We start from the raw sequence: 21860 nt of genomic DNA on the forward strand, positions 1-21860 counted from the left end.
ATGTTATCATTGTCCTCCTAGCTTTGGCAGCACAAGTCATGCTCAGTGAAGGACAGAAGAGGCAACCAACTATTAAAAAAAAATAAAAAAATAAAAAATGAAAGGCTGATTAAACCTTTAGGTCCAGTAAATCTTAAAATTCAGATAAAATAGAAACCTGTTGAGATTTCTTGGCCCCACTGGTCACCATAGTTTGTCTTAAGTTTGGATACCCTTTTACATTCTTTAATGATCTCAGGGGTTACTTCTGCATGAAACTATAGAAAATAATCCTCAAATGTTGATCATATCACATTCCAGTTTCAATTTGTTTTTAATGAAGTATCTTGTGCTTGTCCTTTATGTGTAGGTTTGTGCCAGAAACAAATATTCAGTAGGATGCATGGTTCACATGAATGGAACAATGGATTTTATTCTTTTTTTTTTTTTTTTTTTTTTTTTTTTTAAATAGCTGAAAGTAACCGATAAAATAGGAAGAGAAAGAAATTGTTCAGAAATTAGGCTTGGGTAGAAACTTAAAATAATTGCACAATGTATAACACAGCCATTCTTGCAAAACTGCAGCCATACAGTGCTCCAAAAACGCACGTGCTCTAGAGCTTACCTACCTGCTTTTTAAGGACACCAAGAGAATACATTTTATTTGATAATAGAAGTAAATTGGAAAGAATTGCTCACTCTTTCTGAATCATGAGACTTTTTGGAGTTTTGTGCCTCCTTTTTTTTTTTTTTTTTTTTTTTTTAAGAATTTTGAATTGGTGCATGGCTAACAATGAAACGGTTTTATATGAGTACACATTTGTCTTTACATACAGTATTCTATACATACATTGCTTTTCCTCTGCCACCTTATTGCATTGTAATACATAGAAAATATAAAAATATTCAAAACGATACATAGACAATATTTTTTGTTTGATTTTAACGTCTATTTCTCTTCAGGTAAGAATTCAGGAGACACAGGCGGAGTTACCCCGTGGTGCAATTCCACGTAGCGTAGAAATTATTCTTCGCGCTGAAGCTGTAGAAAGTGCAATGGCAGGTGATCGCTGTGACTTCACTGGAACTTTAATTGTTGTACCTGATGTGTCTGCTTTGTCAACAGGAGGTACGTTGCATGAAAACATTAAACAATAATAGAATGGTGGTTATGAAAGTTAATCCTGATATATATATTTTTTGGTAACATAGCTAATATATTAAGTGAGAATCTTTCTTACAACTGTTGTGAAACACCTAACTATGGAACCAATACGTAATTGTCATGTTGGTCTTATACATGTAGTCACTTTATCTTCTACAAAAATGTGTATAGGGAATGAAGGCAATCAGACTCACTCTATTACCTATTTCTTTCAAGATGCTCAAGTAGAATCTGGATCCAGAAATATGGGGGGAGAAGGATTTAATGCTGAAGGAATTCAAGGTTTGAAGGCTTTAGGAGTAAGAGACTTGTCCTATAGATTGGCCTTTCTAGCATGTTATGTAGGAGCTACAAATCCTCGTGTAAGTATTCACTAGTAATTGCTAAGTTGTATGTATGTATAGTTAAAAAAACAAAACGATAAAAAAAACTCTCCGCTAGAGAACAACTTTACTACACAAATGGAATCTTTTAAAATGTATAAAAGACATTGGTTGTTTGCAAGCCTTGTTTTCACTAGCTGCATGTTTTCACTACACCTCATTACCTGTTTCCAAGCAGAGAGCACCTGACATTCTGGACTGTTCACCGCACTATTAGGATGATCTTGGCCTACATTTTTTTGAGCTAATTCAGGTTTATTTTACATTTTGAAAGTATACCGGAGTTTAAACTCGTAATGAATTGATGAAACAGTGTAGCATTAGACAATGCCCACATCTTGCTAGATGAGGTTAACTTAAATGTTATGAATGTGTACATCTTATAAAAGGCTCTGCTGCTTTTTTTAAAAAAAAATTCAGTACTTTGGACAGAGTGAATTATGAATGTTTGCTACTACATTTTACTAAAATTGTATTTAGATATGCTAGGTATCATCTGTATTGGCTGAAATTGACATTTTAAGAACATCTTGTAACCTTATACTACCACCCTTTTCCCCACATGGATCCCAAGTAGAGAACCATTTCTATTATGAATAATGCCTTTTAATGGTAACTTGCAAGACAAGGTGACAAAGCCAATGCAAAAGTCTGGTTATGCTGCCTGTGACCCTAAAACCTGCTGAGGTTATACAGACTTAATGGAACCTTCTAATTCAAAACAAACCGTTTCTTCATAATGAGAGGATGCTTTTGAGACGGTTAGGTTTATATCACACTACCCCTAGATTACAATATATAGATAAGGATACTATCCTTTGTATAGCTAAAACTTGGTTCAAATTCATTTGCAAGACATTAACACTTCTAGAAACATTAGTGGGACAGAACAGAAGTCATAAAAGTCCAGCAGCCTTAGACAACTTTTGATTTATCATTGTTTCAGTGCAGTGGCGTAGCGTGGGTTGCCAGCGCCCAGGGCAAGGCAAGTATTGCGCCCCCTACACCTATACCCACACAGTCATGCACATATGCATACACCTATACCCACACAGTCATGCACATATGCATACACCTATACCCACACAGTCATGCACATATGCATACACCTATAGCCACACAGTCATACACATATGCATACACCTATACCCACACAGTCATGCACATATGCATACACCTATAGCCACACAGTCATACACATATGCATACACCTATAGCCACACAGTCATACACATATGCATACACCTATAGCCACACAGTCATGCACATATGCATACACCTATAGCCACACAGTCATGCACATATGCATACACCTATAGCCACACAGTCATGCACATATGCATACACCTATAGCCACACAGTCATGCACATATGCATACACCTATAGCCACACAGTCATGCACATATGCATACACCTATAGCCACACAGTCATGCACATATGCATACACCTATAGCCACACAGTCATGCACATATGCATACACCTATACCCACACACATGCATACACTGTGATACTCAGCAACCTATATACACTCAAGCAGACATATAGTGGAGTATAAGTGTTAGAGTAGCCTGTGACTTGAGTCTCACAACATTTTTAGGTAGGCAATTCAAATCTTGAGCATTAACAATGGAAGCATAATCAGAGTTTATACACTATATACTTCTATGTGGTCATGCTTACTTCTATTACAGTTACAGTACGTGCAGAGCGCTCAAAGGGAAATAAAATTAAAAGATGGAGATTCAGCAGATGCCAAGACTTAGACAACTTACTCTGTAACTAAACAGTTAACCAGAGGATTCCTAGTCAATTAGCCTCTGCAGACACCGGAGCTAAAAACATAACTTCGTTCTCACACACTGTGATCTTGTAGAAGGCAGCAGGATCATATTTCACAGAGCAGAGTGTGAGAAGTCAGATTTTTTAGCGCCATTGTCTCCAAAGGCTAATAGATTGCCGTGGTAACCTGTGCAGGGTGAGAAGATCTGTGCTGTGTTATGTAGCTGCCTACCCTGACAGCTTATTTTCATAAGCAGGTGCACAAATCGTGCTGGTATTATTTGTTCCTTTGGTGCATGGAAAGGGAAAAAAACTTGTACTAAAGTTCAGCTTTGTTGAAAAATGAGTCGTTAATTATTAAAGGATTATTTGTCAACAAAGCTAAACTTTAGTACAAGTTTTCTTCCCTTTTCATGCACCAAAGAAACAAATATTACCAGCACGATTTGTGCACTGACTACAACAGAACAATGTCAGGACTCAGGAGACTTGTTACTGAAATGCCTCTACTGAGTCTGCGTTCATATGACCTGGATAGTTGGGGATGACGAACCTCCACAATAATACTAGCAAAACATCTGCATGTTGTATGCCCATGCAGGAATCCAAAGAATTCAGCTGCCTGAGATTCGTAACTCACTGTGTTTCAGAGGTGGGTGACGGGTCTTCCTGCTCAACTGCTGTACTGCACTGTGCACACAGGAAGCTGTTAACCACTTCCTGTGTGCACAGTGCAGTCTCTCTTTGTCCACACTTCACTCCTGACATCGCACGCGGAGCCATGAGAGCCGAAAGAGCGCTTACACCCCCAGCCCCCCCTCTGAAGTTAACAAACAATAAAATACATTTTAATCTATAAAAAAAAAGAAGACCTTTCTTGAATGTTTCCTCCCTTAGTGCTGCATCTGCCTGCAGTACAGAAGGGACAATGTGAGGCACTGAATGCGCAAATTTTGCGCCCCTAAGAATTATGCGCCCGGGGCAGCCGCCCCTGTGGCCCCCCCCACGCTACGCCACTGTTTCAGTGGACCGATACAGTAAGGCTTTAGCATTCCTGCTGATTGTGCTAGGGAATGAAGCACCATAAACAACAGTTGGCTGTGTAACTGCTTCTGTTTAGCTGTACCCTTTTAACAAAAATAACCTAACTGTTCAAGCATAGGCTTGTAGCAGTTTATCTGCCCCACCAGCTTCAGGGTAGAACCTGCTCTCCTAAAGGCTAGAGAACTTGTTCAGCACAATTTTTATCTTTGGTGGTGGTTTCTGTGTCAATGCCGTTGCTGCCACTTTGCTTCTAAATTTAAAAAAACACCCTAAGTTTCCATACAATTTCCACCTTGGGATTTGCCCATCTCACATTTTCAAAAGGATTCCATGCTCTAAGCCAGCTCATACCCACTGAAAGCAAGAGAAGGTTATATTACTTAGCTTCTATAGTGCAGTGGTACTAGTGCTGTTACTGGTGTGGGTGGTAGGTCGGAGTAAGTCGCACATCATCTGCTATTTTTTTTTTTTTTAAAGTGGAAACCACAAACATGCCACATCTTAAAGGGACAGTCTAGTCAAAATTAAACTTTCAGGATTCAGATAGGGCATGCAGTTTTAACAACTTCCCAAATTAGTTTTATCATTAAATTTGCTTTGTTCACTTGGTGGTATTTTTTGAAAAGCTAAATCTAGGTAGGCTCAAACTGATTTCTAAACTATGAAAACAGCCTCTTGGCTCAGAGCATTTTGAAAGTTTTTCACAGTTAGACAGTGCTAGTTTGTGTGTCATATAGATAACATTGTGCTCACTCCCGTGGAATTATTTAGGAGTATGCACTGGTTGGCTGAACTGCATGTCTGTCAAAAGCACTGAGTTAAGGAGGCAGTCTGCAGAGGCTTTGATACAAGGTAATCACAGAGGTAAAACATACAGTATATTAATATAATGGTGTTGGTTATGCAAAACTGGGGAATGGATAATAAAGGGATTATCTTTCTTTTTAAACAATAAAAATTCTGGTGTAGACTGTCCCTTTAAGCTACTATTACTAAGATGTAAGCTGTTCGTTAATGCCCCACTGTCTAGGCTCTATAGGAGTTGTGAACAATATAAACTCTAGCTGAGATGGCAGTTTAGGCGATGCTTACAACATGCTTCCTTTTTGAAAATCTAGTCTAAAATATAAAGGAAAATTCAGTAAATGATGATTTTTCTTATGTGTTCATCTCCAACCATGAAAGTCTATCAACATTATAGATTGTAAGATGGGTAAGTAAAACTTTTGTCATTAACTATAAGACATAGACCACAGTGTAAAGACTTTATCTTGTTTGTAAGATCTCCTTTATGCTCTTCAGACTTGGCCAACTCTGTATAAACAACTAAGGAATATCACAATCTGAAACCTTCCTTTGCAAATTGTCAGTATACTGGCTTTTTGTAACTAGAAGAGCTGAAGTAACTAAAATACAGTATTTTTTAAGGAAGATAACAGTGCTTTATTTTAGCTGTGCCATTTCTGGATATATGCATAACATAGCACATCTTCCTCCTGGTTTTAGTTTTGATAAGTTTTCATGTCTCAGTACTTTGTTATCCAGAATCAAGATGTCTTTTGAGCTATTAACTTTTTCATATATTTATATTGAAGTGGGAGTTTATGTATTTGTGTTTTATTGCTACTCTAGTTTTTCAGTACTGTTTTTTCCACATCTGTGATTTTAGTTTCTATAGAAGGGAAAATTAAAAAAAAATGCCTTCTCTTTGCTCATATACCAACAAACAGTGTCTATTTTACAGTATAGTTTTCTGATTTTTTGTTTTGTTTTTTTTTTGTTTGTTTTAATGGTACTTTTAAGAATGCTAAGAACTTAACGGGACACTGAACCCATATTCTTTCTTTAATGATTCTGATACAGCATGCAATTTTAAGTAACTTTCTAATTTACTCATATTATCAATTTTTCATCATTCTCTTGTTATCTTTATTTAAAAAGCAGGAATGTGATCCATTTTTGGTTGAGACCCTGGTTTATGCTTACTTATTGGTGGGTAAATGTCAGCCTCAAATAAGCAAGCGCTATCCGTAGTGCTGAACGGAAAATGGGCTGGCTGCTATGATTTAAATTCATGATTTTCAAATAAAGATAGCAAGAGAATGATGAAAAATTGATAGTAGGAGTAAATTAGAAAGTTGATTAAAATTGCATGCTTTATCTGAATCATGAACGAAAAGATTTGGATTCAGTGTCCCTTTAAGGAAGTAGTCAGTGTAGGAACTTTCATCTTTGTAAGCCAGTGTCTATGTCCCTGTTTATCAGCCTGGTGACTGAGCTATTTTGGTGAATTCTTATATAGATAAGAGCAAGAAAAGTAATTTTCTGTTTTTAAAGTTATATTTCTTTCATGTAATTAGCAAGAGTCCATGAGCTAGTGACGTATGGGATATACATTCCTACCAGGAGGGGCAAAGTTTCCCAAACCTCAAAATGCCTATAAATACACCCCTCACCACACCCACAATTCAGTTTTACAAACTTTGCCTCCTATGGAGGTGGTGAAGTAAGTTTGTGCTAGATTCTACGTTGATATGCGCTCCGCAGCAAGTTGGAGCCCGGTTTTCCTCAGCGTGCAGTGAATGTCAGAGGGATGTGAGGAGAGTATTGCCTATTTGAATGCAGTGATCTCCTTCTACGGGGTCTATTTCATAGGTTCTCTGTTATCGGTCGTAGAGATTCATCTCTTACCTCCCTTTTCAGATCGACGATATACTCTTATTTATATACCATTACCTCTGCTGATTTTCGTTTCAGTACTGGTTTGGCTTTCTACAAACATGTAGATGAGTGTCCTGGGGTAAGTAAATCTTATTTTCTGTGACACTCTAAGCTATGGTTGGGCACTTTATTTATAAAGTTCTAAATATATGTATTCAAACATTTATTTGCCTTGACTCAGAATGTTCAACATTCCTTATTTTCAGACAGTCAGTTTCATATTTGGGATAATGCATTTGAATCAATCATTTTTCTTACCTTAAAAAATTTGACTTTTTTTCCCTGTGGGCTGTTAGGCTCGCGGGGGCTGAAAATGCTTCATTTTATTGCGTCATTCTTGTCGCGGACTTTTTTGGCGCAAAAAATCTTTTCTGTTTCTGGCGTCATACGTGTCGCCGGAAGTTGCGTCATTTTTTGACGTTCTTTTGCGCCAAAAATGTCGGCGTTCCGGATGTGGTGTCATTTTTGGCGCCAAAAAGCATTTAGGCGCCAAACAATGTGGGCGTATTATTTGGCGCCAAAAAATATGGGCGTCGCTTTTGTCTCCACATTATTTCAGTCTCATTTTTTCTTTGCTTCTGGTTACTAGAAGCTTGTTTATTGGCATTTTTTTCCATTCCTGAAACTGTCATTTAAGGAATTTGATCAATTTTGCTTTATATGTTGTTTTTTCTCTTACATATTGCAAGATGTCTCACGTTGCATCTGAGTCAGAAGATACTTCAGGAAAATCACTGTCTAGTGCTGGAACTACCAAAGCTAAGTGTATCTGCTGTAAACTTTTGGTAGCTATTCCTCCGGCTGTTTGTATTAATTGTCATGACAAACTTGTTAAAGCAGATAATATTTCCTTTAGTAATGTACCATTGCCTGTTGCAGTTCCCTCAACTTCTAAGGTGCAGAATGTTCCTGATAACATAAGAGATTTTGTTTCTGAATCCATCAAGAAGGCTATGTCTGTTATTTCTCCTTCTAGTAAACATAAAAAATCTTTTAAAACTTCTCTCTCTACAGATGAATTTTTAAATGAACATCATCATTCGGATTCTGATGACTCTTCTGGTTCAGAGGATTCTGTCTCAGAGATTGATGCTGATAAATCTTCATATTTATTTAAAATGGAATTTATTCGTTCTTTACTTAAAGAAGTACTAATTGCTTTAGAAATAGAGGATTCTGGTCCTCTTGATACTAATTCTAAACGTTTAGATAAGGTGTTTAAATCTCCTGTGGTTATTCCAGAAGTTTTTCCTGTTCCTAATGCTATTTCTGAAGTAATTTCCAGAGAATGGGATAAATTGGGTAATTCATTTACTCCTTCTAAACGTTTTAAGCAATTATATCCTGTGCGGTCTGACAGATTAGAATTTTGGGACAAAATCCCTAAAGTTGATGGGGCTATTTCTACCCTTGCTAAACGTACTACTATTCCTACGTCAGATGGTACTTCGTTTAAAGATCCTTTAGATAGGAAAATTGAATCCTTTCTAAGAAAAGCTTATCTGTGTTCAGGTAATCTTCTTAGACCTGCTATATCTTTGGCTGATGTTGCTGCAGCTTCAACTTTTTGGTTGGAGACTTTAGCACAACAAGTAACAGATCATGATTCTCATAATATTATTCTTCTTCTTCAGCATGCTAATAATTTTATCTGTGATGCCATTTTTGATATTATCAGAGTTGATGTCAGGTTTATGTCTCTAGCTATTTTAGCTAGAAGAGCTTTATGGCTTAAAACTTGGAATGCTGATATGGCTTCTAAATCAACTCTACTTTCCATTTCTTTCCAGGGTAACAAATTATTTGGTTCTCAGTTGGATTCCATTATCTCAACTGTTACTGGTGGGAAAGGAACTTTTTTACCACAGGATAAAAAATCTAAGGGTAAAAACAGGGCTAATAATCGTTTTCGTTCCTTTCGTTTCAACAAAGAACAAAAGCCTGATCCTTCATCCTCAGGAGCAGTTTCAGTTTGGAAACCATCTCCAGTCTGGAATAAATCCAAGCCTTCTAGAAAGGCAAAGCCTGCTTCTAAGTCCACATGAAGGTGCGGCCCTCATTCCAGCTCAGCTGGTAGGGGGCAGGTTATGTTTTTTCAAAGAAATTTGGATCAATTCTGTTCACAATCTTTGGATTCAGAACATTGTTTCAGAAGGGTACAGAATTGGTTTCAAGATGAGACCTCCTGCAAAGAGATTTTTTCTTTCCCGTGTCCCAGTAAATCCAGTGAAAGCTCAAGCATTTCTGAATTGTGTTTCAGATCTAGAGTTGGCTGGAGTAATTATGCCAGTTCCAGTTCTGGAACAGGGGATGGGGTTTTATTCAAATCTCTTCATTGTACCAAAGAAGGAGAATTCCTTCAGACCAGTTCTGGATCTAAAAATATTGAATCGTTATGTAAGGATACCAACGTTCAAAATGGTAACTGTAAGGACTATCTTGCCTTTTGTTCAGCAAGGGCATTATATGTCCACAATAGATTTACAGGATGCTTATCTGCATATTCCGATTCATCCAGATCATTATCAGTTCCTGAGATTCTCTTTTCTGGACAAGCATTACCAGTTTGTGGCTCTGCCGTTTGGCCTAGCTACAGCCCCAAGAATTTTTACAAAGGTTCTCAGTGCCCTTCTGTCTATAATCAGGGTATTGTGGTATTTCCTTATTTGGACGATATCTTGGTACTTGCTCAGTCTTTACATTTAGCAGAATCTCATACGAATCGACTTGTGTTGTTTCTTCAAGATCATGGTTGGAGGATCAATTTACCAAAAAGTTAATTGATTCCTCAGACAAGGGTAACTTTTCTGGGTTTCCAGATAGATTCAGTGTCCATGACTCTGTCTTTAACAGACAAGAGACGTCTAAAATTGATTTCAGCTTGTCGAAACCTTCAGTCACAATCATTCCCTTCGGTAGCCTTATGCATGGAAATTCTAGGTCTTATGTCTGCTGCATCGGACGCGATCCCCTTTGCTCGTTTTCACATGCGACCTCTTCAGCTCTGTATGCTGAATCAATGGTGCAGGGATTACACAAAGATATCTCTCAATTAATATCTTTAAAACCGATTGTACGACACTCTCTAACGTGGTGGACAGATCACCATCGTTTAATTCAGGGGGCTTCTTTTGTGCTTCCGACCTGGACTGTAATTTCAACAGATGCAAGTCTCACAGGTTGGGGAGCTGTGTGGGGATCTCTGACGGCACAAGGAGTTTGGGAATCCCAGGAGGTGAGATTACCGATCAATATTTTGGAACTCCGTGCAATTTTCAGAGCTCTTCAGTCTTGGCCTCTTCTGAAGAGAGAATCGTTCATTTGTTTTCAGACAGACAATGTCACAACTGTGGCATACATCAATCATCAAGGAGGGACTCAGTCCTCTGGCTATGAAAGAAGTATCTCGAATTCTGGTTTGGGCGGAATCCAGCTCCTGTCTAATCTCTGCGGTTCATATCCCAGGTATAGACAATTGGGAAGCGGATTATCTCAGTCGCCAAACGTTGCATCCGGGCGAATGGTCTCTTCACCCAGAGGTATTTCTTCAGATTGTTCAAATATGGGAGCTTCCAGAAATAGATCTGATGGCGTCTCATCTAAACAAGAAACTTCCCAGGTATCTGTCCAGATCCCGGGATCCTCAGGCGGAAGCAGTGGATGCATTATCACTTCCTTGGAAGTATCATCCTGCTTATATCTTTCCGCCTCTAGTTCTTCTTCCAAGAGTAATCTCCAAGATTCTGAAGGAATACTAGTTTGTTCTGCTGGTAGCTCCGGCATGGCCTCACAGGTTTTGGTATGCGGATCTTGTCCGGATGGCCTCTTGCCAGCCGTGGACTCTTCCGCTACGACCAGACCTTCTGTCGCAAGGTCCTTTTTTCCATCAGGATCTCAAATCCTTAAATTTAAAGGTATGGAGATTGAACTCTTGATTCTTAGTCAAAGAGGTTTCTCTGACTCTGTGATTAATACTATGTTACAGGCTCGTAAATCTGTATCCAGAGAGATATATTATAGAGTCTGGAAGACTTATATTTCTTGGTGTCTTTCTCATCATTTTTCTTGGCATTCTTTTAGAATTCCAAGAATTTTACAGTTTCTTCAGGATGGTTTAGATAAAGGTTTGTCCGCAAGTTCCTTGAAAGGACAAATCTCTGCTCTTTCTGTTCTTTTTCACAGAAAGATTGCTAATCTTCCTGATATTCATTGTTTTGTACAAGCTTTGGTTCGTATAAAACCTGTCATTAAGTCAATTTCTCCTCCTTGGAGTTTGAATTTGGTTCTAGGGGCTCTTCAAGCTCCTCCGTTTGAACCTATGCATTCATTGGACATTAAATTACTTTCTTGGAAATTTTTGTTCCTTTTGGCAATCTCTTCTGCCAGAAGAGTTTCTGAATTATCTGCTCTTTCTTGTGAGTCTCCTTTTCTGATTTTTCATCAGGATAAGGCAGTGTTGCGAACTTCTTTTGAATTTTTACCTAAAGTTGTGAATTCCAACAACATTAGTAGAGAAATTGTGGTTCCTTCATTATGTCCTAATCCTAAGAATTCTAAGGAGAAATCGTTACATTCTTTGGATGTTGTTAGAGCTTTGAAATATTATGTTGAAGCTACTAAGTCTTTCCGAAAGACTTCTAGTTTATTTGTTATCTTTTCCGGTTCTAGAAAAGGCCAGAAAGCTTCTGCCATTTCTTTAGCATCTTGGTTGAAATCTTTAATTCATCTTGCCTATGTTGAGTCGGGTAAAACTCCGCCTCAAAGGATTACAGCTCATTCTACTAGGTCAGTCTCTACTTCCTGGGCGTTTAGGAATGAAGCTTCGATTGATCAGATTTGCAAAGCAGCAACTTGGTCCTCTTTGCATACTTTTACTAAATTCTACCATTTTGATGTATTTTCTTCTTCTGAAGCAGTTTTTGGTAGAAAAGTACTTCAGGCAGCGGTTTCAGTTTGAATCTTCTGCTTATGTTTTTCATTAAACTTTATTTTGGGTGTGGATTATTTTCAGCAGGAATTGGCTGTCTTTATTCTTTATCCCTCCCTCTCTAGTGACTCTTGCGTGGAAAGATCCACATCTTGGGTAATCACTATTCCATACGTCACTAGCTCATGGGCTCTTGCTAATTACATGAAAGAAAACATAATTTATGTAAGAACTTACCTGATAAATTCATTTCTTTCATATTAGCAAGAGTCCATGAGGCCCACCCTTTTTATGTGGTGGTTATGATTTTTGTATAAAGCACAATTATTCCAATTCCTTATTTAATATGCTTTCGCACTTTTTTATCACCCCACTTCTTGGCTATTCGTTAAACTGAATTGTGGGTGTGGTGAGGGGTGTATTTATAGGCATTTTGAGGTTTGGGAAACTTTGCCCCTCCTGGTAGGAATGTATATCCCATACGTCACTAGCTCATGGACTCTTTCTAATATGAAAGAAATGAATTTATCAGGTAAGTTCTTACATAAATTATGTTTTTATTAAGTTTTAAAATATATCATTGTCATATAAGTACATTATTTGCCTATGGACAACTTTTTGCAATGAGGCAAAGCATACGAGCTTTCTGTTCTCATTACAATTAGGAATTTGGGAGGTTGAGGGAGGGTTGTTGCTGTTTTGTGGGTGGGGCTGTTTTGGGAGGAGATGGAGTCACTGGTGGTTAGTTGGCAGGAATATGGGAGTATTTGGGTGGTTGGTGGGCATTCCAGTGCAGTTTGTGGGCATACCCGGTTTGTGGGAATGCCTTGGTGGTCTATGGGCAGGGCTCTTCTTTTGGTATTCTTAGTAGAAAGTTAAAACTAGGAGGCTCATATGCTAATTTCTTAGCCCTTGATGGATGCCTCTTATCTGAATGCATTATGACATTTTTTCACAACTAGAGTGTTAATGTGTTCCATATAGATAACATTGAGCTCACGCACATGAAGTTACCTAGGAGTCACCACTGATTAGCTAAAAGGCAAGTCTGTCAAAAGAACTGAAATAAGGGGGAAGTCTGCAGAGGCTATAATATGATGTGGTATATTTTAATTTGAAAATCTAACTATATATATTATTTTTTTCAGTTTGGGGGAAAGGATTTGAGGGATGAAGATCAAACCGCTGAAAGTATAAAGAATCAAATGACCGTGAAAGAGTGGGAAAAAGTATTTGAAATGAGTCAAGACAAAAATCTTTACCACAACCTATGTAGTAGCCTTTTTCCCACTATACATGGTAAGCAAGCATTTACATTTTTAATTATACAAGCTTCAAAAGGGGCGTTTTTTTATAAATCCTCAATGTAAGCTTAAAGGGACAGTCTGGTCAAAATTAAACTTTTATGATTCAGATAGGGTATGCAATTTTAAACAACTTTTCAATTTACTTTTATCAAATTTGCTTTGTTTCCTTGGTGGCATTTTTGAAAAGCTAAACCTAGCTAGGCTCAAACTGATTTCTAAACCATTGAAAACCGCCTCTTAGCTCAGAGCATTTTGAAAGTTTTTCAGTTAGACAGTGCTAGTTTGTGTGTCATATAGATAACATTATGCTCAGTCCCGTGGAGTTAAGGAGTCAGCACTGATTGGCTAAACTGCATGTCAGTCACAAGCACTAAGATAAAGGGGCAGTCTGCAAAGCCTTAGAAACAAGGTAATCACAGAGGTAAAAAGTAAATTAATATAACTATGTTGGTTATGCAAAACTGGGGAATGGGGAATAAAAGGACAATCTTTTTAAACCATAAAAATTCTGGTGTAGACTGTCCCTTTAATCCAGGAAGTAGGACAAATGGGATGTATGTATGTAATTTTCTATTATATTGTCGATTTATAGAGATTAATTTTCTTTAACTTACTTGGTACATGTAAAGGGTGTTGATGTTGAACAACAAATGATAACCTGCATTTGAATTTATTCCTGTATTTTAGAATAATTAGAAAAAGATATTGAACAAAATTCCAATTCTGGTTCCACCATATTTAGTTTCCTTCCTTCACCATAACATACAGACAATATTTTCTTAATAAAAGAGTAGACCTCTAAGACGGTATTTCTCAACTGCGGTCCTCAAGTACTCATAACAGGCCAGCTTTTCATTACAGCTGATCTTAAGCACAGTTGAAATAATCAGCTGATGGGTTAGAGCAGTTTAGTAACCATGGTTACTTGTCAGCTGGCTATTTCACCTGTGCTTTAGTTCAGCTATAATGAAAACCTGGTCTGTTGGGGGTACTTGAGGACTGCGGTTGAGAAACATTGGCCTAAGACAGTCAAATAACCATTTTAGATATCATCATTTAAACACCTGACACCAAGTTCAAATAAATAAGTTGATGGGGTGAGGAAATATACACAAGAACCCACAATACATTAAGAGCTTCTATTTTAGAGGGATTTAGATTACCCCTTGATATTGAAGTTGCATTAACGAGTATAACAACTGCAAATGTTTAACATTTGTGGCTTTTTTTTTTCAGAATGTAATCAAAATATTTATTAACTTTAAGAAGTTTATATAAAAAAAACATATAAAGTGTTGATACTGTGTTCTGATTGCCTTTGTTAGACTATGTACCACCTGATTGTGCTAATTCCTTTTTAAATACTCAGGTTTTGATGCATTGATATGCCTGATGAAACTTCCCAAGGGCTGAGAAACATGTAGCGATATCAGCACTTCATATGTTTTTTTTTGTTTTTTTTTAATATAAGCTTTTAAAGTTTCCAAGGAAGATTACCAGGTTTCCAGTTGCCTTGAATCAGTGAGCAGAGGCACTGTGAGATCTCTGCCTGCTTCTATCAGCACAACGTAGTGCTGTAACCTTTATTAGTATTTCGTACACATTGGGGAGAGAATTGGCTCTTACCGCCAGCTTCATAGCATTGATCTGCACAAGGATGCACCTCGTTTTGCTTTTCTTTTTAGACTTTGATACAACTTTTGACTGTGAAGGAGGATAAAAGAAGAGTGCAGCTCCTTGGTCATATTGAAGGATTCAATTATTTTCCACTGCTGGGACTGTTTTCTATATTGCTTTTGAAATCTTTACTTTGTATGGTGTATTGATACATTAATATTTAAACTTTATGTAGTACAGTATATAGATACATTTAACACTTTTAGATTGGTATATTTGCTACTTATATTATATCATCGTTGGTGTTACTTGTGGTGCCGCCTAGGCTTGGAAAAAGATTTTCGTTTTTCCTCATTGTGTATATATTGTAAAGCTTTAACACTAGTACAGTTTTTAAAGGTATTTTTTTTAAACTAAAGCAAACTAAACCAAGTTAAATTAAATTGCTTTTAAATTTTTTTTTTCTTTTTCTTTCTAATAAAATAAAAAGTGCTTTGCCTTAAAGTGTTCTTCAGCACTCGGCTATTTGATTTCACTACAGTGAAAATAATAATTTTTTGTCAGCCGTAAAATATTATGCACTGCAAGCAGGCATCTCTCTCTCTTATTTTTAAAGCAGGGAAACCAAGCAGGCTATATCACACACTCTCTTGTGCAAGCTTTATATCTCAAGTGCCTGCTCTCTATCTCACATTTTTTTTTCTCTCAAACTGAATGGCAAACATTATATTGGTCCATATTTTACTACTTTAGCTTGCCAGATTGTTGTGCTTTTGTAATATATATGTATTGTAATATATATGTATTGTAATATATTCCTTTTCCTGCCTACTTAATAGCAAACTGAATTGGACAAAAAATGTTATATCATTATTATACTTAGCACTGATGGTTGCTGAGACTATAAATAAAATGGCCGCACCTCTACATTTGGGCATTCTTTTTTTTTTTTTTTTTATATGAATCTTTCCTTCATACAGGGGGTTAGAGCCTGATCCATTATTCCTGGCATTTACTCTTCCTTACCACTAGGAGGCGGCAAATATTCCCAAACCCCAAGAGCACTATTAAACCCTTCCCACCTTACAGGTTCTTAGATCTTGTGTTTGCCTACACTGGAGCAGTGGGATATATATATATGGTTAGTGACAACATTTCCCATGATGTGAGAGAGCCACTAAGTTTCCATAGCAGTTGCAGGGACTTAACTTTTGCCTCTTCCTATGGAACTACAATTTTCTCATATTCCATTACCTCTGCTGAAATGTTTCAGTACTGGTTTGAGTTTCTTTTAGTTGTTTACTGGTAGTTGAGTGTCTATTGATACATAACATATTTGTATGTATGACACTCTGTAGCCTAGTTTGGGTAATTAAAATGATATGATTATATATAATTTTAATATAGACTTGGGACAGAAACTTTATTATTCCCCTTTAAATACTTTGTGCACATCAGATTTTTGGCACACAATTTAGTTTTGCCTAACTTTTCTGGTTCTAGTAAAGGGCAGAACGTTTTCTGCTGTTTCTTTGGCCTCTTGGTTGAATCTTTCGAATCATAAGGCTTACTTCGAAGCACGTCAGCCTCCACATAAACTGATTACTGCTTATTATTCTACAAGCTCAGTTGCCACTTCTTTAGCTTACAAGATTGAGGCTTCAGTTAACCAAATTTGTAAGGCAGCTACTTGATTTTCTTTGCATACTTTTACTAAATTCTACTTTTTTGAGGTTTCCACTTCTTCTCAGGCAGCCTTTGCATTGGCTTAAATTATTGCTTCCTGTTTATTTCAATTTTAAGTGCATAAAAAAAAAGCCAGTATTGGGTTCTTGTAGGGTACGGATTTATTTTTTCAGTAAAGAGATGTTTATTAAATCTATATATACACAGTAAAGAAGAGTAGATCTCGCCAAATAAGTGAGGTCTAAAAGTTTAGGTAATTAACACCTATAAATCTATATCTAAGTTAGAAAAAAATGCAGCTATAAAAGATTTATGCACAAAATATATAACATGTATTAGTAATACAATTAATATGAACGTTAAAATCATTAGAGTTCGGGGTCCTCCACATTATGTCAGCACAAGGGAATAATACGGTTAGTAGGATAAACTTGTGGTGCACCACATAAGCCAAGCATAGCAGTTAATGCCAGAATAGTTATCCAGTATAAGCTGAATGGGAAAAATGCTTTTCTGCATTGTCTAAGTGCATAAGCATTAAAGGGACACTGAACCCAATTTTTTTTCTTTTGTGATTCAGATAAAGCATGCAATTTTATGCAACTTTCTAATTTACTCCTATTACAAATTTTTCTTTATTCTCTTGCTTTCTTTATTTGAAAAATAAGGCATCTAAGCTATTTTTTGGTTCAGGCCATGGAAAGCACTTGTTTATTGGTGGATGAATGTATCCACCAATCGGCAAGAACAATCCAGGTTGTTCACCAAAAATGGGCCAGTATCTAAACTTACATTCTTGCATTTCAAATAAAGATACCAAGAGAATGAAGACAATTTGATAATAGGAGTAAATTAGAAAGTTGCTTAAAATTGCATGCTCTATCTGAATCCCAAAAGAAAAAATTTGGTTCAGTATCCCTTAAAGCAAGCCAGGTGTAAAAACAATTGTACGTTCTTCAAACAACCTGTTAAATCCTTGGACGGTCAAAGCCAGATACCCTCACTAAAGGCAGATTAATAATACACTCACGGAACCATAGGGATTGCACTTCCAGATAGAAAATAATGGACCGCAGCCATAGATGTCTCCAGCGCCACAGGTCACATATATACTTGCAATATCCACAATCAACGTCCTTGTCCAGATAGTGTAGAGAAGCCACAGATGGTAACTGTAAAAAAAGGCAATCCCCAGACAGAGCTTAGTAGCGACAAACCAACGCGTCGCTATACGCGTTTCACTCCACTCTCGTGGTGGCTCGGAGCTTTTTCCGGGTTGTGACGTAACCCTGTAGAGTGCCATTTATTGGATACAAATATCAAGTGATATCCAACCGAGAATCATAGCAACTGCTGGAATATATAAAGAGCCATAACAGAGTCACGCTAAAGTGAGCATTTAGCCTTTTTTTCTTTGTATTTTTGTAATCCAAAATGGCGTCTCTTGGAACCATTTTACAGGGTGTCATTAATAAAAAAAAAAACATATTTTACAATATTATTACAAACAGTCTTATTAGATCATATAATTGCAATATCAAATGGTTCCATTAACAAAATGTTACTTGATACAATTAATTTGCCACTGTTCTTAAATGTATCAAAGTATCAAAAATATTCTCATATGGTATACACATAAATGGTCGCATACTATTGGGAATTCAATGACAGAACGCTTATTTCTTTCATGTAAGTGGCAAGAGTCAATGAGCTAGTGATGTATGGGATATACATTCCTACCAGGAGGGGGCAAAGTTTCTCAAACCTCAGAATGCTGATAAATACACCTTTCACCTCACTCATACATCAGTTTTACAAACTTTGTCTCTGTTTGTTGGAGGATGGTGAAGCAAGTTGTGCTTGATTCCTTCTGTGAAAGGCGCTTCTATGCATTTTGAAGCACAATCCCTCTCAAAGTACAGTGTTTGTCTGCGGGATGTGAAGGGAGTATTGCCTGATGATGCCATGTTTTCACCTATGGGAAATTTATACCAAGGCTCTCTGTAAATTCATTCGTGGGGATTCATCTGCCACCTCCCTTTACAGATAGACATTATACTCCTCTACCATTACCTCAGCTGATATGTTTCAGTACTGGTTTGGCTGTCTGTTATATGTGGATGGGTGTCTTCAGGTAAGTATATATCTTTTTAAGACACACTAAGCTATGTTTGTCACTTTATATTTTAAAGTTTTAATATATATTGCATATATTTTCCATGAGGCAGGTCTATGTTTATTTCCCTTTGCAGTCTAAGTTTCAGCATGGAATTTATGTTTTTGGAGAAATTTTGTAATTTTTTTTTTCTTACCTGGGGTTCCAGCTAGTTGTAACTTTGGTCTGTTATTTTTTCAAACTTTCACTGGCAAATCAGGCCCGCGATTACGTAAAATGCTTTTATTTATTGCATCATTCTTGACGCAAATATTTTTAGCGCAGAGGTTGCATTTGTTGTGATGCGAGTCACTATTTCTTTTTGGCGCAAAGACGTGCCTGTTATGATGTAAATCGTGTAATTTCCTGTTAACTTTGGCGCCAAAAGTTTTTTCTCTCTGCATTTGCGTCATCTTTGTTGGCGCCAACATTTTTTTTATTGTGTCTCCCTTTTTTGCTCTCTGCTGTCATTTGTTACAGAGGGCCATAATGTTTGCTTTTGTTTACATATTAATATTTTTCATAAGCCTTTTTTTCCCCCATTCTTGAAACTATTTTAAGGAAATTGGATATTTTGTTTAAATTTATTTTTTATTTTTGCTAGATTTTGCAAGAGGTCTGCCCCTGATATTACTGTAGGAACCAAGTTGCCTGAAAACAAATCTACCAAAGCTAAGTGTGTATGTTGTAAATTAGCTGATCTTCCTTCTAAAGCTCAAATATGTGACACTTATGAGAAATTAATTAATGCTGATAATGTTTCTATAAGTACAAATACATCTACTGTTAAACCTTCACAGTCTAATGTTCATGATATTCCTGTAGATATAAGATTATATTGCTGCAGCCATGGAGAAGGCTATGACTGCTATTCCACCTTCAAATAAACTTAAAAGGTCTCGACTAACTTCTCATAAATCTGATGAAGTTTGCATTGATCAACAGCATACTGAAGTTTTTTTCTGCTGATGAGGATTTCTCTGGCTCTGAGGATCCTACTTCAGACACTTAAAGTGATAAATCTACCTTTCTTTTTAAGATTGAATATATTCGTTCTTTGCTGGTGTGGGGGGGGGGCAGTTTGAAATTCTTTCAAGACATTTGGGCAGATTCTGTCCAAAATCGATGGATTCAGGATATTGCTTCTCATGGGTATTGAATAGTTTTCGGAAAAAGATGGGAAGATGCTTTTTCCCATGTTCCAACAAACTTTGTGAAGGCTCAAGCTTTTTTGAAGTGTGTTTCAGATCTCGAGCTTTCAGGGGTGATTGTTCCAGATACTCTACAGGAACAGGGTTTGGGGTTTTATTCAAATTTGTTCATTATCCCAAAGAAGGAAGATTCATTCAGACTAATTCTGGATCTGAAAACGTTAAATCATTCGTAAGAGTCCCAACTTTCAAGATGGTGACTATAAGGACTATTTTGCCTTTTGTTCAGCAAGGTCATTTCATGTCCACAATAGACTTACAGGACACTTATCTTCACATTCTGATTCATCCAAACCACTATTGGTTTCTGAGATTCTCCTTTCTAGAAAAGCATAACTAATTTGTCGCTCTTCCGTTTGGCTTAGAGAAAGCTCTGAGAATCTTTTCAAAGGTTCTCGGTGCATTTTTATCTGTAATCAGAGAGCAGGGTATTGCAGTGCTTCCTTATTTGGACAATATCTTGGTACTAGCTAAATCTTTTCATTTAGCTGAATCTCAAACAAAACAACTTGTGTGGATTCTTCAAAGACATGGTTGCAGGACCAATTTACAAAAGAGTTTCTTAATTCCTCAAAGGTCACCATTTTCGGTTTCCAGATAGATTCAGTGTCCATGACTCTGTCCCTAACAGACAAGAGACAATTTATATTGGTTTCAGCTTGATTGAATGATTGAGACCTTCAGTCTCAATCATTCCCTTCAGTGGCTATGTGCATGGAAGTTTTAGGTCTCATTACTGCAGAATCAACACAACGCCCTTTGCTCGTTTTCATATGAGACCTCTACAGCTTTGCATGTTGAACCAATAGTGCAGGGATTATATTCAGATATGACAGTTAATATACTTAAATCCCAACATTCAACACTCTGACTTAAACCATCACCTTGTGCAAGCTTTGGTTCATTACCTTCTATAGCAGTTTTACACGCTGCTTCTGACTATCAATCAGCACATAGTGCAGGGGGATCTTTGTCACAATATCTACTCTGCACCTGGAGAGGTTTAGCTGGTACACCTGAAGATACCAGCCAGCTCCTACTTGTACATAAGTGTACTTGGGCCAATTGTGAGTACCCATTTGGCTTTTTTTCTTTGATATCACATATATGGATATATGGATGCACACATGAGGTGCCCCTCTTGTTCTTTATTATTATCCATACCGCTCTGGGTTTGTCTATGAGGAGGAGAGCAGCCTAACTAATTGCTTCATTGTGAGATCATCTGGTTCTACTGAAAGGGTTAGCTGGTACACCCTAAGACTCCAGTCTGCACCTACCAGTACATAAGTGTTCTATAGTCGCATGTGAGTACCCACTTGGCTTACTTGATTTACATCACTATATAGCATATTGATATGCACATGAGGCGCCCCTCTTGTTCTCTTTATCTTTTAGGAAATAGATCCTGATTTGTCTAGCATTGTTCGCTTGCTTCAACATGCTAATCATTTTATCTGTGATGCCATTTTTGATATCATCAAAATTGATGTTAAATCTATGTCTTTAGCTATTTTAGCTAGAAGAGCTTTGTGGCTCAAATATTGGAATGCTGACATGGTATCAAAGTCTAGATTACGATCTCTTTCTTTCCAAGGTAATAATTTATTTGGTTCTCAGTTGGATTCTATTATTTAAACTGTCACTGGGGGGAAGAGAGTTTTTTGTCTCAGGTTAAAAGACCTAAGGGTTAATCTAAAGCTTCTAACCGTCTTCGTTCATTTCCACAAAATAAGGAACAGAAACCCAATCCCTCCCCCAAAGAATCTGGTTCCAATTGGAAGCCATCTTAAAGTTGGAGTAAATCCAAGCCGTTTAAGAAACCAAAGCCAGCCCCCAAGTCTATATGAAGGTGTGGCCCTCAAACCAGCTCAGCTGGTAG

General features: G+C 37.2%; 1 protein-coding gene across 2 annotated transcripts in view; it reads left to right on the forward strand.

Annotated features, from left to right (window-relative positions):
- Positions 1–21860, forward strand: part of LOC128659377 (maternal DNA replication licensing factor mcm6) — a 232207-nt gene that overhangs the window by 69304 nt on the left and 141043 nt on the right. For both annotated transcript variants that reach the window (XM_053713033.1, XM_053713032.1), the window contains exons 5-7: positions 943–1108; positions 1361–1506; positions 13151–13301. In XM_053713033.1, the coding sequence (XP_053569008.1) occupies positions 943–1108; positions 1361–1506; positions 13151–13301 (463 nt within the window). The remainder of the gene's footprint in view (positions 1–942; positions 1109–1360; positions 1507–13150; positions 13302–21860) is intronic.

This window comes from Bombina bombina, chromosome 5 (assembly GCF_027579735.1).
Source record: "Bombina bombina isolate aBomBom1 chromosome 5, aBomBom1.pri, whole genome shotgun sequence".
Lineage (NCBI taxonomy): Eukaryota > Metazoa > Chordata > Amphibia > Anura > Bombinatoridae > Bombina > Bombina bombina.